Below are 17,500 nucleotides of genomic sequence, written 5' to 3'. Positions count from 1 at the left end.
AAAAAAACCCGAACTTATGGCCTTTACGTCCGCCCTTAAACAGAAATCTCTCTCTGATGGCCGTACTGATGTTTGTGTCACATTAAAAGGCAATGTTATAGAGCACGTCCAACAGGCCAAAGTAGTGAGCGTAGTCTTTGATAGCCACCTTACTTGGGCAATGCATGTAGACAAATAGTGCTCTATTGTAGGACGTAGATTATCGCTGCGCGCTACGTAGAATTCAACCTCTTTCTAACGTATGTCAGTGCACTTCTATATTTTTGTATTCGTAGCTATTTGGTTCATTGCTTGGCTGTATGGAGTAACTGCTTTCAGACCATATTATTGAAACTCCTCGTCTTAAGAAACGAGCAGCTCGTGCTTGGCTGTCGGTTTTCTTATTTTCTTTGATTTTAGCTAAATTAGGAAACTTCCGTTATTATTTAAATCATCATGAATACTACTGCACTACTTTGATTCTCCGCTCCGGCGAACTTTGCAGAATAGAAGAGTTTAAAGATACTTCGCTAATCACGACTTCTTCGTTCTCCAATAGGAACGCGTAAAGAGCACTATTCACTTCTGGGGTTTACAAAATAGTGGTTTATAAATGCTGTATAATGACTTTCTTCAGAATGGGTTTCCCTAGAATTTGAAAGCTGGAAGATCAATGCTACAAATCGTTATGTGGAGATGGATCTCTTCTAGACCTGACCTCGCGCTGTGAATTCAAAATGTGAATAATTCTTTTTGCTTTCTCTTGGGATCATTGTACGTCATTTTTTATTTCTGAAAAGTAATCAAAAGGGCATAATACAACTTTCTGCAAAGTTTTAAAAATTCTGTTTCGTGGATTCAGAGCCACCTTAATTTTGTTATTTCTTTGAGGTAGCTTTGAATCCTCTTCACAGAATTTTTTTAAACTTTACCGAAGGTTTCATCGTGGTCTTCTCATCACTTTTCAGCAATAAAAAAGGGGTATCACCAAAATCGCTTTTGAGATATGAGCGTCTAAATCCAAAATATAGGGTGTTTTTGCTGGGCTTTCCCGTCGCCAAGGTAACGTATTACATCACAATAATGATCACATCTTGTTTGGAAATAATTAGTGTTTCATATAGTACCATAACATTGCTGCTACGTGATACAGTGTTGTAGTGTTATTCGATCTAAACAGAGAGTCTTCTAAGTGTTGAAACCCTTTCGAGCCTCCTAAAGGTTAAAAAAAAGGGGAATGCAAAATCATTGTTTGTAACACAGCTAGAAATATCCGTGTAAAACACTTTACCCGTCTTTTAAATCTTGCTTGAAGTTAAAAACATCCAAGAATTTGTGCAAGTACTCCCATTCGATTGAATCAAACTCCTTCTTAAAATCAAGAAAAAGGGCGACCTCTTGTGTTTGCTTTGCTGCAGTATAGTCAATAACATCAGAAATGAGTCTGACATTCTCGCCAATATTTTCTATTCTTTACGTAACCAGTTTGATTTGGGCTTATGATATCTGGGAGTACTTTTGCTAATCTGTTCGCTATTACTTTTGTAGCAATTTTATAGTCCACTTTTAGCAAAGTAACTGGAAGTAAGCTGTTAAAGACATCGGTGGGTTTGTCTTTCTTTGGTAATGGAATGATGATACCTCTTTTCTGACAAATCGACAAAGGCGCTGTTAATACTTTGTACGACATCATCACTAATTTCATCCCAGAATCGCTTATAAAATTCAGAAGTAACGCCGTCTGAGCCCGGAGATTTACCTATTTCCATCTCATTTAAAGATTTTTTGCACTCTTCCTTAGTTATTTTTCCTTCACAAATGTTCGCGTTCTCATCGCTTAATCGTTTGATGAGCTCGTTTTCTAAGAAAGTCTTGCTCTCTGGTGTTTCTATTTTGATATTGCGCGATTCATATAAAGCTCTGTAAAAATCATCCCCTTCCCTTAGAATGATCTCCTGATCTTCAGTTTCCGTTTCATGTTTTAATTTCAATTTGATGGTGTTTTTCTCCTCACCTTTTTTTCCCCTTTTTCTAATATCTGGTGCTCTTCTCACCGTATTCCACCATCTTCCTTTGCTTCTCAAGATAGCACCCTTAACTTTTTGGTCTGTTATTTGTTTGAGACGCAGTTGTGTGCTTTGTATCTTTGTTCTTAAAAGTGGATTTTTTTTACATCGTGCAGACTGGGCCAATAGTTCATTCAGCAGCTACTGCAACTTTTTTTCCTCATTCTTCTTCTTTTTAGCTTTCCTTTTGGAGTAAGCGATTGCGAAGCCTCGCACTTCCATTTTCATTAGGTCCCATCTCAGGTATTTGTCGTCTAAATACAGGTATTTATTTCTATACCTTTTAATGTTTCCTTTGAATTCATGAATGTACTCTTCATCCTCTAATAACGATGAATTAAATTTCCAAAGTCCCGGCTCAGCCTTTTTGTTGAGAGCGTCTGGTGAATAAATAGCTTGACCGCGCAGTGATCAGAGGAGCCTGTTGCGTGGACCATACTACACTCTTTGGCAAGGTTAGCAAGGTTTTGAGATGATAAAAAGTAATCGAACCTGCACTGGACTTTATATGTTTTGTTTCTCCTGGTAAATTGTTTCTTTTTGGGATTCATTTCCCGCCACACGTCTTGCAAAGTGTATTTTCAGGGATTTTTACGCCATGGCACAAATTGCGTTTACAACTGCGAGGATAATTTTCCATCTCCCTTTATTTTCATAGTTCAAAATTAAGGAAACAATGCTCCTAAAGAGATGTATTACTGATGACCTTAGACTCATTTTAATCTTAGATTCAGGAGTCCAATAACAGCAAATGTACGATAAAGATTACTGACACCACTGACGTAAACGCTGCTCTCTGACTATGCCACAATAACCTCACTGCTCCCGTATGACCTTATTGCTTCGATTTACTCCACATTTCAACTACTCCGACATAATAAGATTCCTGGTACGTCACAATAGGCATCACAAGGTGTCACAAAATGTCCCGCTATTTACGGCTCACAGAACTGTTACATTTTTTAAGGATTAGGGTTAGGCGACACTTTGTAGTGTCTATTGTGACAACCCTCCGATTTACTTCACATGCAGTAGGGCAAAATTTTGTTACGTTTGAACAGAGGATCAAATTCTCCTAAAGTGATTCGCTGGTTTTACATTTCGCAGATCTACTCCGCATGATTTCAGTGAGCAGCAGTGGTGTTACTGGTGTTACCTGGATATATAAGTGACTTGTTCGTCGTACGTAATAATGTGAAGTGCTTGAGAGGTACCCACGTAAGAAAACTACAAACTTTGGCCTAAAATCTACAACTTTTATTGGTGCCAAAGTGTGGAATTCTTTACCGGATAAATTACGTTCAACGAAAATTCTTAAGGAATTTAAGAAGGCTGTGAGAGAACTACATCTGTAATGTACAGATTTCTATGATTCATTGTAATAACTTTAAGAGTTAGGATTGTTTATTTATTGATATAGTTAGAATGTTAGTTATTAATTGATCATGTATATATACATATACAATTTTTATTTATTTATTTCACTTTTCTCGGCATATTAGCATGTATTTGCTAGGGGCCTAATCAGCCTCATCAACCCGAGTTGAAATAATGTTACTTACTTACTTACTTCTTGCGTCGTCATCAGTCCGCGCGCGCATATTTCGCACATTGATAAAATGGACGATTTTCATTGACACCAAAATTAAAATTATTTTTTTCTGAAAGAGTACGATGACTCTCACGTCTTTATTTCATTATTTTGCTAAGAACATTGTCTTCATAGAGTTGTAAAAGAATCGCCAACAATCTATAGTGAGCTTTTTGGTAATTTCATAGCATTGCACGCGACAAGTGCGACAATTATAACGAGTGTTACAGCTCTTATTGGAGTTAAATCTATTTTGGAGTGTTATGCGCTCACAAAGGCATCCAAGTACATTTTCCTAGTACGTAAGTGAATAAGCAATAGAATGACGCCAGACTTTTCGGTATATCAAGAGTTACATCAACAAAATCGAGCCAAATTGTCTAACACTGGGAGTATGATGCAATTGAAAAACAGACCTAAATAGAAGTATTTCCTTAGCGTCGTACCTCAGGAATGAACACGGTGAACTTCCTTCTTTAATTCGCTTTTATAATCTCCTTGAATGATATGATAAATAACAACAGTGTGCAAAGTTTCATTCTTTGACGAGTTCTTTTCCTAAGGAGTCACCTTAAAAGATTCTAGTCCTACAGTACTTGATATGATTATTATAATCATGACACCTATTTTCTCCGTTTTACCAATATTGTTTTGATTAGAGTTGTTCATTAATCTATTAAATGGAAAACGTTCCTTATCAATAACACATTTCGTTTGCGGTTACTGTTCCTTCTAGGATTATGGTCTCACTTTCATTTCAGTGAATTTCAGAGAAAGAATGTCTCTAAACTGAACCCACAGGGTTCCTTTGCGATCACGTTTTTCTCCTACGTATCTTCCGTTTAGATTGGATTGATGGCAATTGTTGTACCACCAACCACCGGTGTACCTCACTGCACAGTTATCATCTCTATCTTTTGTGGAAAATGCCATGTTATTATGCCATGCCAACGAATCTCCCGCTGTCCCTGAATACAAACTCACTTCAAGTCGATACTGCGCCTGCTCGTTTCCAATGTTAAAACGACCATATTTGGCATACGCTTTGCCTCCGTTCCAATCCTCCAACTGCACTCGCAGAGAGCTGGGTCTAGAGGCCGTCAGCCGGTGGATCTTGTCGTTTCCTAACCAGAACTCAGCCGTCAGCTGACCGAAGCCTGATTTGTAATCGTTCCATCCCCGATGGAAGTCTATCGAACCATCTTGTCTTCTTTGAAACACGGTCCATCCTCCGCCGTCGGTGCGCATGTCACAATAAACATTGAAGAATCCTTTATCGTCGGGGTCGACAGAGTAAACTCCACTGTGAGTTTGACCTGAGTTTAATAGATCTGAGCAATCTATGGCGTAAGACATAAATTAAAAAAAGAAGTAATCATGTGTTCACAGTGAAGTGAAAAGGGTTTAAAAACCCGCTCTCTAAATAAAGAAACTAATCGTTGAGTAAGGTTTTTATAATGTATCCCACTTGTGCTATGAGCAAAAAAAGCTATAACACTAACAAGTACAGCGAAGTACGATTTCCTTCTAAGTTTCCATCTCGAATGATGAACTAGTTGCTTAGAGACAAGCGAAAGGACAACTGAACATCAGAGTCGGATGTAACACTGGTTGGATTCTCTACCCATTGAGGTACTAAAACTCTTCGGGAGCTAGTCCTGAATGGACAATTTGTCCCCCTGACCTGCGGGCATTACAAAGTCATACTTACAAATTAAGGTGCAATGAGCCCGTAGACAGGACGGCAAACTTGACTTTGCTGAGCCCGCAGAGCAGCAGGACTCCGTGACATTGTCCATTCAGGACCTGTAACGATGTTTGACTTTGCATGTGTACCTAAGTTATGCATTGACCTACATCCAGGTTCCGTGATGTAAACTGTTTTCGCTTGATGAGTATGTGCACACTCGATCCATCATGATTAAACGTCTTGTTTCGTGAATATATTTACTTCGTTTCTTGCCCTAGACAATTGTTTACATGGTGTCAGAATTGGAATCCGGTTTTTACATCGACTGACAGCGAGGAATTACCGCTCAGTGATCGATAAAGTTTTTTTGTTAAAACTTTGTTCGCCCTTACGTGGTCGAGTATCCTGGCAAACTGCCATACTACTTACTTTGTTTATTTTCCCTAATTTATTTTCAACACGCCTCAGGAAAGGAGAGTGAAGAGTGAAATATATCGGTGAGTAGAGTTGTTTTGTGTTCTAGAAGGAAAACTTTGCCAATAAAATCTAGGTATCTTCGAAAATATGGCAGAAAAACCTGGGGATAGCGGCGAATTTGTGCAAATGCATGGAGTCATTGCTCAACCAAATGTAGTACAAATCCCAAAAAATACCCCGTTGCCTCGAAATTAGAGCTCACAGCGACGAACTGGAAGAAAGTCCATTGTGCAATGAAGCAATTACGTAATAGCTGTACGTCCCAAAAAGCCTGAAAACCCCAATCTAATTAAAACAAATCGCTAAGAACTGCCACATTGCTATCCTGCATTGGCACAGATGCTCTGGTACGTCTACGAAGGCTTCGAATTTGAGAATGAAGACGATAAGAAGGACATTGATATAGTTTTCCAAAAGCTACAGAGTTACTAGATTGGCGAGACTAACGAAATTTACGAAAGATATCGATTCAATAGAAGCGACCAAGAAGCAAATGAATCTGTAGATGCGTACGTTACGGCTCCGCGCACGTTGGCTAGGAGATGTAACTTTCGAGTCTTTGAGAAAAGTTAAGCCTAATTAGAGACAGGATAAGTATTGGAATAAGAGCAAGTCAAGCAAGCAAGATGCTCCTGCAAGTCTCCAAGCTCATCCTGAAGGGTTGCATCGACATATGTAGATCATAAGAGAGCTCGAACTAATAGCTGAAAGCAATAAACCAGGAGGAAATCAACTCCATTAAAGAGACCATCGAAAAGACCCCACAAGGGAGAAAGAAATCCTCCTCTATCTGTGGAATGCACAACCACTTTTTAGTGGCTTTCAAACCCAAGCCTCCTTCACCAGGTCTGGCCCCGCCTACCGAGCTTCATACACAGAGACGGGGCCGTAAGCCGCTGTATGCAGTGGAGGATTTCTTTAATCTTTAACCTTTCTTTATACACGGTACAAATTCATCAGGATTGAAAGAAATAAAGCTATTAATCGTAACTATTACAAAATTCTCAAACCTGATTGGTTCTGTGCGTGCCTATTTATCGTGTAATTGACACGCGATCACGTGGGTGTCTAATTACAGGTATCCAATTTGAACGACTCCAAATTGGATACCGGTAATTGGAAATGTTAACTTTTTCACTCAAAAAGGTATTCAAAGACTTTTTACCTCTAGTTTTGTTCTGATTTTCTCGCATTTTGTTATAGTTACGATTAATTAGTAATAAGACTTCGTGTTGTACAATTCAGGTGTAATGCTGGTAATTTCAAATCACGCGCACGATTACTCCCTGAATTGTAGTCCACTCAGTCCTATTACTTTTTTATATAGTGCAATAAATGAATTTGTATATGTGCTAAAACTACTTCATTACTGAATAAATACTAACATTAACTACTAACTATAACCTGTTTTCCATGAATGCACTGCTCTATCACAATTTAAAAAAAAAATTCTGATAGAGCAATTGCTTTAGTTGTTTAAGGAATTCCGATTTCCTAAGGTTAAAGTTTAGGCTGTTCCAGAGGTTTGCACCACTGTAACTAAAACTATTTTTCAGATTGTTAGTTCGCGGAAAGAGAACAACTAATTTGTTTGCAGAGTTTCTTAGGGTAAAATGTGTTTCATTTCATTTGATAAATTTAGACGAAAGATACTCCAGAACAAGGCCATTCAATGACCTACATTCCATAAAGACACCATGCAAGGGGAAAACAGGGTCTATGTGGGAAACTATTCGTAAATGTCTCCCAGCAAGGCTCTCGACAAGGATTTCTATTAACAAAGATACAGACCTGGTAGCCACGGAATTACTTCACTGGGAGGTAAAGCAGCGGAGGCCGCGAGCGAGCTATTAAGGAACATAACGCTGATAGCTTTGTCACAGCCTTCTCTTCAGCACCCAATTCACCAAGCCAGCGTTTCAATTTCTATCCCGTGGCATCCAGCAAGATTCGAAATTTTATATGTACAATGCCATCAAATAAGGCCCCTGGGCCTTACAAGATGTCCATGCGAGTTATCAAGGACTGCCTAGATCACATACTACCCGTCTTAACTGATATCATCAACTGCTCCTTGACCAGTTCTGTCTACCCGGACTCATGGAAGTACGGGAGTTTATTCCTCTTCATAAGGAGAGTGATCACGAGGTAGCTACAAACAATTGCAATTTGTCCCTATTACCAACTATATCAAAGCTGTGAGAAAAAGTTGCCCTAACTCAATTTATCACAAGCTTCGAAACAGTCACCAAAGTGGCAACCAATTACATCACTCTACAGAGATATTGAACTATTTACCACCGACATATTCCTGAATGCGATGGAGCAGAAGAAAGTGTCCACTTAGGTGGGTTCGGTTGCATCCAACCAATCCGTGTTGCGTTCCGACAAGGAACGAACGAGGGGTCACCTCATTCAGCACCTCTCCGAACCTCCACAATTCACCTCGATGGTGATCACTGGGCTTCCTTTAAACAAATTCCCCAGGCACCAGCGGCGCTTGCTTTTTATTGGTCGTTTTTTCGTAGTTCGCTTTCGCTTTAGCTCTCCGTTGCAATTGTTCCTCGAGCACCACAGGAACTGGAGACGCAGACCGGCGTAACAAGGATTCAGATACGGGCAGCATCGACCTTGTTCGACGGCAAAGGAACCTCTGTGCTGAGCTGGGGAGTAGGTCATACCCTGAAATGGGGTGTTTCTATGCTCTAAAAGGCTTGTAAGCAGGTCAGTCCTTTTTGACATCTTCTTGGCTTCTTTGATAGCAGATTCTGCTTTACTGGTGGCCCTTGCATAGTACGGCGATCGAGTGACCAGCTGGAGATCATATGCCTTAGCAAAATTCATAAATTCTTGTGAGATATATTGGGGTCCATTGTCTGATAGGAACGTCTTAGGAATGCTACAGCGGGCTGGGAGAAGTGTGCCTTTGTGACTGAAATAACATGTGCCCCAGATATGTTCTCGTTTAATTAAGTGAACTTCGAGCCAGTCACTGTAGTGGTCAACTGTCACGTGCATCACTCCTGTTCACCAGAACGCATTAAATAAAGCTAATTATAGGCCATTGACTATTCTGCCGGCTCTTTCTAAAGTGTTTGAAAAAAATATTCATAATAGAATAAGCCCACAATTTGAAAAAGTTTATCATAAATATGTATCCGCTTAGAGACAAAATCATGGTTGCGAGACGGCACATCATAGTTTAACAGAGAGGTGGCGCATGGAATCACAAAACTGTTGGAATAATATCAATGGATCTATCTAAGATTTCCACAACTGTATATAAGGCACTAAATACTACGTGCCAACTACTATATGTGAACTGGTTATACAGCTAGTTCATCCCGAAATGGTTAATAGTGACGCAGCGCTGTTGGAGCACACTATTTATCAGATGGCCAGCAATTAGCCATAAACTGAGTCAGGGCAGACTGGGTTGGATCACTTAGTGTAGTAACCATGATTTCCTCTAATGTATCCGGGTGCATTGCAGGGGAATCTAACTCTATGGTCTCGATTTCTGTTTTGAACGAGCGGTGATCATTCTTCGGGTAACAATGAAACACTTCCTCGTGGGAGACACTGGTCGCAGGCATCCTTAAAGCAGCTCTTGACATGGTATCTGCCAAGTACATGTACCTGCCTTTCTTGTACACCACTGTGGATGTGAATGGGCAAGTGTTTCGGGGTTTCTTGAAAATAGTTTCAAGTGGTTGGTGGTCTGAATGTACAACAATATCTTGCTTGCCATACAGGTACTGATAAACCTTTGAGCCTGCTATTTTGATGGCCAGACACTCTTTTTCGATACGAGCATACTTCTTTCAGGTGCTGACAACGTGGAACAGGTGAAAACCATGGGGTATCCGTCTCGTAACAGTGCTCCACCCAGGCCTTTGTCTCTGACATCTAATTGTCAAACGCATGGCTTCTTCACATCAACAAATTTCAGCGTTTCGGCATTTGCAATCATAGTGCCCATAGTGGGCACAAGAAATCAGGTTGACAGCAATTGAACCAATCAAAGGACTCATTAGAACTGACAAGTTCCTGGAACCAATCGAATTGCTAGGGTCAAAATCTGACTTTAGGAATATAAAACAGCATCCCATTGGAACGGCCTTTTCAAAGAACTAGATGGCCTGTACCTGTATCGCTATTTCGTCGCTCTAAGAGAAAAAAATCCTCTGGCATCCAGGGTAGGCAATATGCCCTTACTTACCACAGTTCCGGCACACATACTTAAGTACAACGGCACGGCACGTTTCTCTAGGGTGGCTCGGCTGAGCTCCACAATAGTTACACTCACTTTGGCGCGATCCTTTGTGCGGATTCTTTCTTTTCCAACGAAAGTGTTTATCTGCCCAGTTGACTTGCTCCTGATCTCCCGCACTTGCCTCATCAGTCCGTTTTCCTCCGCACAGGATTCATAGTTCTTGGCAATTTCCAAAACAATAGGAAACGCCTTGTTTCGATGACCATTAGTGTTTAACTTTCCTTGTAAATTTTCATATACTAAACCAGCAATAAACCTATCACGACATGTTTGGTCCTCAAAATCCCCATATTCAAAATACTTGGCTAGCCCTGCCAATCAACATTCCCAGGCACAAATTGATTTTCCTTCAGCTTGAAACATGCGACCCACCTTTGTTCGCTCACCTTGAACACTTAAACTGCCTCAAAATTTCTTGATAAGAGCTTGAAGAAATTTCAATGGGTTACTTCTATCCTCAACATTTAAACCAAGTATCTTATAACTTTGGTTTATTAGCCTCTTCATCCTTGTTGGAAGCGTGGCACGCAGAGTGGACATGCACAAATCCGCCTTTTTCCATTTTCGCTGTTGGTGTCATATAGGCAGCTTGCTTTAGGGAAAAACCATCCCATTACCGTACAATTATCACTGTATTCCAGAATGAACCAGTCTAACAGCTCTCTCTCTTCTACCCCTTCAACTTCTGGTATCTGAGGTACCGGAAGACCGACCGGCTTACACGCCATAATAACGGTACCAAACAGCAGTAAGTTTGTAATTACCAACTTCAAAGCAAAATGATGGGAATGAATCGAACGTGAACGAAGAGCACATTTCTAAGTTGTGAAATCAAAACTCACTTTAAACTTCAGGCGAGTATTCACCGACTTGTGACACCGTGTTGACCAACGATACCTCAGTTCAACAGAACAGGAATAACAACTCTGACCTTTGATAACACAACAATCTTTATTCTGAAATGTTTCCACTTCTTCATAAAACTCACTCACAGACCTTAATTTTTCTCTCGGCTGAATTTAAGCTCGAAAAAAAGTGTGGTAAAATGAGGATCACCAATTTAACTTAGGTAAAAACGGATTCAACCTGAGAACGGATTTTAATGGAACCAAATTTTGATATTATAGAATCAATGGACCTATAAAACTTTAGTGATAAGTGATGAAATAACTTTTAATACTTAGGTGACTAAAGAATGCCAGGAAAGGATTGAGACGCGAAATAAAATTTAATTTTTTTTATAGGCAATTTTTTGTGCTTCGGGACCTTGTTCCTTGGTTACGACGATTTGCAACGCGTCACTACAAATATGAACTTTTTGATAAGTGTCTACTATTTTAACAAAAGGTGCTAGTGATCTAAGCTCTACAGACTTCTCTTCAGTAGTTTTGCTTGTGATTAGGTATAATTCGCAAGGCTAAAACCAGGTCACACATGCGATAACTTTCTTTATAGTGCTTCTTCTTTGATTCCTCGCTTTATTCGCTACACGCGAATATTTCAATTCGCTCTGACGAGGTTAATGCCCAAAACCTCATGTCTCAAATATTTCTTACGGTGGTGATTCAGAATTTACCGTAAGCAACTCGTTTCATAACGCTAAATTTTCTTATCTCACATCAGGGATTGTTATTTAGTTACTATCACATCAATCTTAACTGCTATTCATAAGATACACTTCAGTCTCAAATTACGTTCACTCACGGCTTTTGCGTTCTATCAACGTATTAGCCACAGGTGCCTTTGATTCTTGGCTGAAGCTTATACTTATGCTTACTTTTACAATTACGCTAACTTCACTCCCGCATTACATTTTCTAGGCTTGTTTTTATGCTGTATATTTATGTCCTGTGTAAACCAGCCTCTATACCTATATGGAAAATAGGTGTTGCAAATGTCGTCTATGAGAGTCCCAACATTGTCTCTCTGGCCAATTCACTGAAGCAAGATGAGCTATGCATTGACTTGAATCGTTGGCTCGATTCACGCTGAGCACTTAATTGCATTCGTATCTTATCTTTATGACAAATTTGGTGGCAGACATTCTTTCCAGGAAAAATGACTGCGTGTGAGAACTAGAGATTATTAGTGACAATGATAATCTTGATAATGTAACTTGTGCCTAAATTTCGGTGCATTTATTCACTTTTCTTATAGTATTCTGCCCAAATTAGGAAAATTCCTCTCCTTGCATAAAATTATACTACTTTACATGTTTCTCCGCTCACCTCGTGGACGCCGAACCTCTACGTAACTAACAGTTTCTATGGTAGACACTCCAGCGCTGGTTGCAACACAAATGTAATTTCCTCCATCCTCCTTTGTAACATTCCTTATAACTAACGCTCCATTGATCTGTTGATTTCGTCCACCTGGCAGAGAAGAGCCTTGTCGTTTCCAGCTGATGACTGGTTGTGTATCACCAGTAGCGCTGCAGTTTAGTTTCAGCGAGTACCCAAGGCTTGCAACAATTCTGACAGGAGGTTTAATTAGAAAGCGGGGAAGGGAAACCACTACTAAAAGAGTTTTCTTAAGAACGGTTCCTGATAGGTTAGTGGCAGTACAGATATACTCCGCGGAATCAGATTTACGGACGTCTTCCAATTTCATGACTGTACATGTGTTATTTCTCAGCACCCTCCCCTGTGGAAGCTTATCTAACAACTTGCCCCACTTCACTTCTGGTGTGGGGTGACCAGTCACTTGGCAAGTGCTTCGTGCTTCGTGCTTCGTGTTTCATCGGGGTTTCAAACACTCGAAAACAATAAAAGCACGCGGTCTGTGGCCTCGTGCTTTCATCAGTTTCCTCGGGTTTGAAACCCCGATGAACACTTGCACTCGTTTTTGAAATATTACTTAAAATGCTTCGTTGATTTACTTATTGTTTGAATATCGTAAGTTATTTATTGGCCATAGGTATTTATTTACAGCCATACTCATCCACCACAGATTTCAGATTACAGTAGCTCTTCCGTCTAAAATGATTGCTTCAGTTTCAGTGAATTATTTTATTTTCATTCTTCTTTTTTTTTATGAAAGGTCTGTTCTAAAGTGATACCAATAGGCTCCTTAGTCATCATGGTTTTCTCCCAGATATTGTCATTAACATTTGAGTTTTGGCAATTTTTGTACCACCAGGCACCAATGTAACTCACAGTACAATTTGTATCGCTCGAACTACTGCCATCCGTATTACCTTTTTTTTCCAAAACGCTGTGTTATATTCTGATATAAATGAATCTCCTGCTGTCCATGACTATAAACTCACTTTAAGTCGATGATGAGACGTTTGAGCTGACAATAAATTCTACAAGACTTACAGTTTTTGAAATATCAAAGAAAACTACTTATTTACCATGCCTCTTCCTTTTAAGATGATGGCCTTAGTTTCATCTCAGTAGTTTTCTGATCAAGACGATGCCTAAACGTATCCCACCGGACTCCTCGGCTTTTTCCTAAAAGGTATTTTCCGTTGAGGTTGGATTCAGAGCAAGACTTGTACCACCAAGCACCGGTTAAATACACAGCACAATTACCGCCACTCCATCTATCATTATCTCTATCTTTTGTGGTGAACGCCATGTTATTATGATTTGTGATCAACGAATCTCCTGCTGTCCCTGAATATGAACTCACTTCAAGTCGATACAGAGCCTGCTCGTTCCTAATGCTGAACCGACCATATTTGGCATACGCTTTGACTCCCTTCAAATCCTCCAACTCCACTCGCAGAGAGCTGGGTATAGAGGCCGTCAGTCGGTGGATCTTGTCGTTTCCTAACCAGAACTCAGCCGTAAGATGTCCAAAGCCTGATTTGTAATCGTTCCATCCCCTATAGAAGTCAACCGAGCCATCTCGTCTTCTTTGAAACACTGTCCATCCTGCGCCGTCGGTGTGCATGTCACAGTAAACATTAAAGGATCCTTTGCCGTCGGGGTCGATAGAGTACACTCCACTGTGAGTTTCACCTGACTTGAACAGATCTGAACAATCTGTGGCGTAAAAGTAAGTTAAAGCTGATTATTTTTGCTTTCAAAGTAAAGTGAAATGAGTTAAATTTCCTTTTTTATCGTCATTAACTTCACAGTAGCGAAGATAAGGTAATGTTCAGTATTAGTAATATCGAGTAACACAATAGTTACTGCTCTCAGGCGAACAATTCTGAGTTCTCTCTTGTATTAGCTCTGAGCTTCTGACTTATCTCTTGGTCTTCCAAGCTCCTTCCCAACAGTTTTCTTTAATTGGCATCTATCGCTCTATATCTGGGCGAACCAATACCACATATGAACATGAGGAACTTAATACTCTAATAATTGGTTTTGTTGTTTCTTTTGGTTGTCTTTTTTTAAAAAAACCATTGTTAGGCTGTATTAGCTTTACAAGACTACTTAAGGTGGCTCAAATCAGTTTTAGCACTTAAAAGAAACATTCTTACCAGAAGGATTGACACTACAACACTTAATCACTTAACAGCAATGTTATGGTTCCATATCAAACACCAATTAGTGCTGAAAAAGACGTAGTCATTTTTGTGACGTAAAAAGTTAACTTGGAAACGGGAAAACCTTGCAAAAGCACCCCATATTTTGGCTTTAGCTTCTCATATCTCAAAAACAAACTCCGTCACCCCCGGTTTTTAATTTCTGAAATGTAATCAGCATGTCAGAATGAAACTTTCCTCAAAGTTTAAAAAAAAATTCTGTGGAGCAGAGTCAGAGCCACCTAAACTAATCGAAAATTTAAGGTAGCTCTAAATCCGCTTCACAAAATTTTTTTTTTTTGACTTTGCAGAGAGTCACCGAGTTAGTTTTTCAGATATGATCAACTAAAGCCAAAAAAAGGCTGTCTTTGCAAGATTTTCATGTTGCCGTGGTAACTTGTTACGCCACAAGAACGACAGCATGTTGTTGAACAATAATTGATGTTTCACATGGTACCAAAACATTGCTGTTACGTGATAAAGTGTTGTAGTGTCAATCGTTCTAATGACAAGGTCTCTTGAAAGTGTTAAAACTTATTTGAGGCACCACCGATTTTAACATTATTTAAGAATCGGCTCGGTACCGTTATTAGGTGCACGCCCAATTTTGATATCTAGTATGAAGTGGCCTTTTAAGTCAAAGTATTCGCTACCTATTTTTCGTGATAAGTGTAAGGGCTACAATAGCTTTACTCTTTGATGAGGGTAGATGCAGCTGTTTAACTTTTTTTGAGGACTGGAATTCAGGGAAGACTTCGTGACGTTGATTGTGTGCCCCCAGAAGCGAGTGATAGAGAGCAAATAGAGACTTTTGTGACGCTTATCAAAATCGTGGTGCATCTAATTACGTGCATTTCTGTTCGATGACAATACTCGGATTCTGCATCTCTTGCAGTCTTTATTGTTTTTCTTGGATCTCACTGACTGGCACTGTTACTACTTAAGAAAAACTTTGAACCGGGCGAAATAAGTATTCGTGATCAAATTTGTTCGGAATCAAAAAGAGCTTAAATGGGAATAAGGAAAACGATTTGTAACACGTCACTGAGCTAGGTCTTAATGTTTTAAACGCTTTTGAGAGGGTATGACTGGGTTTAATCGATTAGCAGCAAACGGCGATGTTCTGACTATTGTGGCTGTAGTCGCTTGTACGTTGTTTTTCCATGCGGCCGATTCATGAGCAGAATTATAAAAGTGATCGTAGCTAAGATGGCACCTTTGCCAACTGAGGACATAACGCCAGTATAGTATAGTTTATATAGTTTACGCAATAGAAAGTGCGGCGTACGGGGTTTTATTCACGAGTTGTTTGTGTCAAAAACCCGAACGAGCGAGGGTTTTTGACACGAACAACGAGTGAATAAAACCCCGTACAAAGCACTTTCTATGTCGTGAACTGTTTACAGTATTACACATAAGACGAAAATTTTAATTAAAATAGTTTTCTGAACGCAAATTAGAAACAAAAACTCACTAACAATAGAACCAAATGCAAATTTAATTTAATTCAATAACAAAGTACGATTTGCACGAGATGCACGAGTGATTGGCATTGGAAACGCCTTTACGCTATCGTTGATTGGTTATACTTCCACATGTGAAATAGCTGTACGCCATTACTGATTGGCTGTATAAGCCTTTTCCACATGTGAAAATAAAGCGTATAGGTTTGTACAAATGAGCTTTATGGAATAAAATTCTCTTGTTATGTGTAGTATAGTATAGCATAGTATAGTATTTACTATTTTAGGAGCACCTCTATTAAAGATTAAAAGATTAAAGATGGAAGAACAGACTAAAGAGCGGATAGAGAGTTATAGGCCAGTACGCCAACGGACTGTTAGGAGCGAGACCACAAAACGTAAGATGAAGCTGGGGCCTTGTCACCAGCTGTCTACGCTGTTCAACCCACGACCAACGTAGACTGCAAAACAGTCGTTTTCTTTCATTTCCGGAAGGCGCGAAGCGCCGTAAGCGTGATCCTCGCGTGTGAAGCGCGCGAGCCTCACTCCAGACCTTTCGTTGGAATATTTACCGCGTCTCAAAATACCACTTTCGTCTAAATATTTACTGCGTCTCTTGCGTTCGCAAAAAATACGACTGTTTTGCAGTCTACGACCAATGAATCTGAAGAGAGACTTCGATTCCCTTAAAAAAAGAAGGGAAGGAGTATCCATCAGCGAATGCGATACCACAACGCATTGTCAGCATACAATTTGTGGACGACGGGGATGTTACTGAGGTGTTTGATGATCACAGACAAAAATACATTGATGAGTATGAGACAAATTCGTTTGATGACGAATCAGAGAATGAAGAACATTCAGATCTTGTCAAGAGAGCGTGTGTTACACGATCCGACAGGACTGTTCGTGCATTTGTAGCGTCTCGACTTGTGATGGTAAGTAGTCTAAGTAATATTGACAGCTGTCTTAATGACGCTGGAAATGATTGATGGTCTAATTATTCTCTCTTGATTACTTCAATGCCCTGTAATCGGCAGGAAAACAAATTCACATATAGAATAAATGCAATTTATCGGCATTTGTTAACAAAGGTGAGGTAAACGATCACATTGCGTGAACAAACCAGACTTACAATGAGGTCAAAGTGCTATCAAATAATAAATTATGTCAAATTGTACACTTTGTATACAGTTAAACTGTGCGAATTACATAACGAATATGAATAATTAACTTGCATTTTTACTCATAGAGTGAAATTTACCGACAACCACCAAGATTGAAAATTTTAACTGACAACCGACATGCCCCCCCCCCCAATTCAGACCCAGTCTTTTCAGTTCGTACCGGCTTGTGCTTAGGCTTACGTCGCCAGGTAAAAACCAGGCCTCCGTAAGGAAATACACCACACAGATTTTTTTTACAGCGCTTCCACTTCTTTGATCTCTCTCTATTTATACGCTATGAGAGTTTTTTTC

At 39.7% G+C, this 17,500-nt stretch overlaps 1 protein-coding gene and 1 pseudogene across 1 annotated transcript in view; both read right to left on the bottom strand.

Moving 5' to 3' along the window:
• Window positions 1-17,500, bottom strand: part of LOC138052838 (uncharacterized) — a 116,907-nt pseudogene that overhangs the window by 54,379 nt on the left and 45,028 nt on the right.
• Window positions 4,229-17,500, bottom strand: part of LOC138051087 (uncharacterized) — a 19,307-nt gene continuing 6,035 nt past the window's right edge. The window contains exons 4-6 of the mRNA XM_068897238.1: window positions 13,452-14,071; window positions 12,308-12,806; window positions 4,229-4,976 (exon numbers count right to left, since the gene is read on the bottom strand). Coding sequence (XP_068753339.1) covers window positions 4,375-4,976; window positions 12,308-12,806; window positions 13,452-14,071 — 1,721 coding nt within the window. The 3' untranslated portion in view covers window positions 4,229-4,374. The remainder of the gene's footprint in view (window positions 4,977-12,307; window positions 12,807-13,451; window positions 14,072-17,500) is intronic.

This window comes from Montipora capricornis, chromosome 6, assembly GCF_036669925.1.
Source record: "Montipora capricornis isolate CH-2021 chromosome 6, ASM3666992v2, whole genome shotgun sequence".
In the NCBI taxonomy this organism is placed as follows: Eukaryota; Metazoa; Cnidaria; class Anthozoa; order Scleractinia; family Acroporidae; genus Montipora; species Montipora capricornis.
The sequence above is the reverse complement of the archived record's forward strand: the minus strand, read 5'-3'. Positions and strand labels throughout refer to the sequence as shown.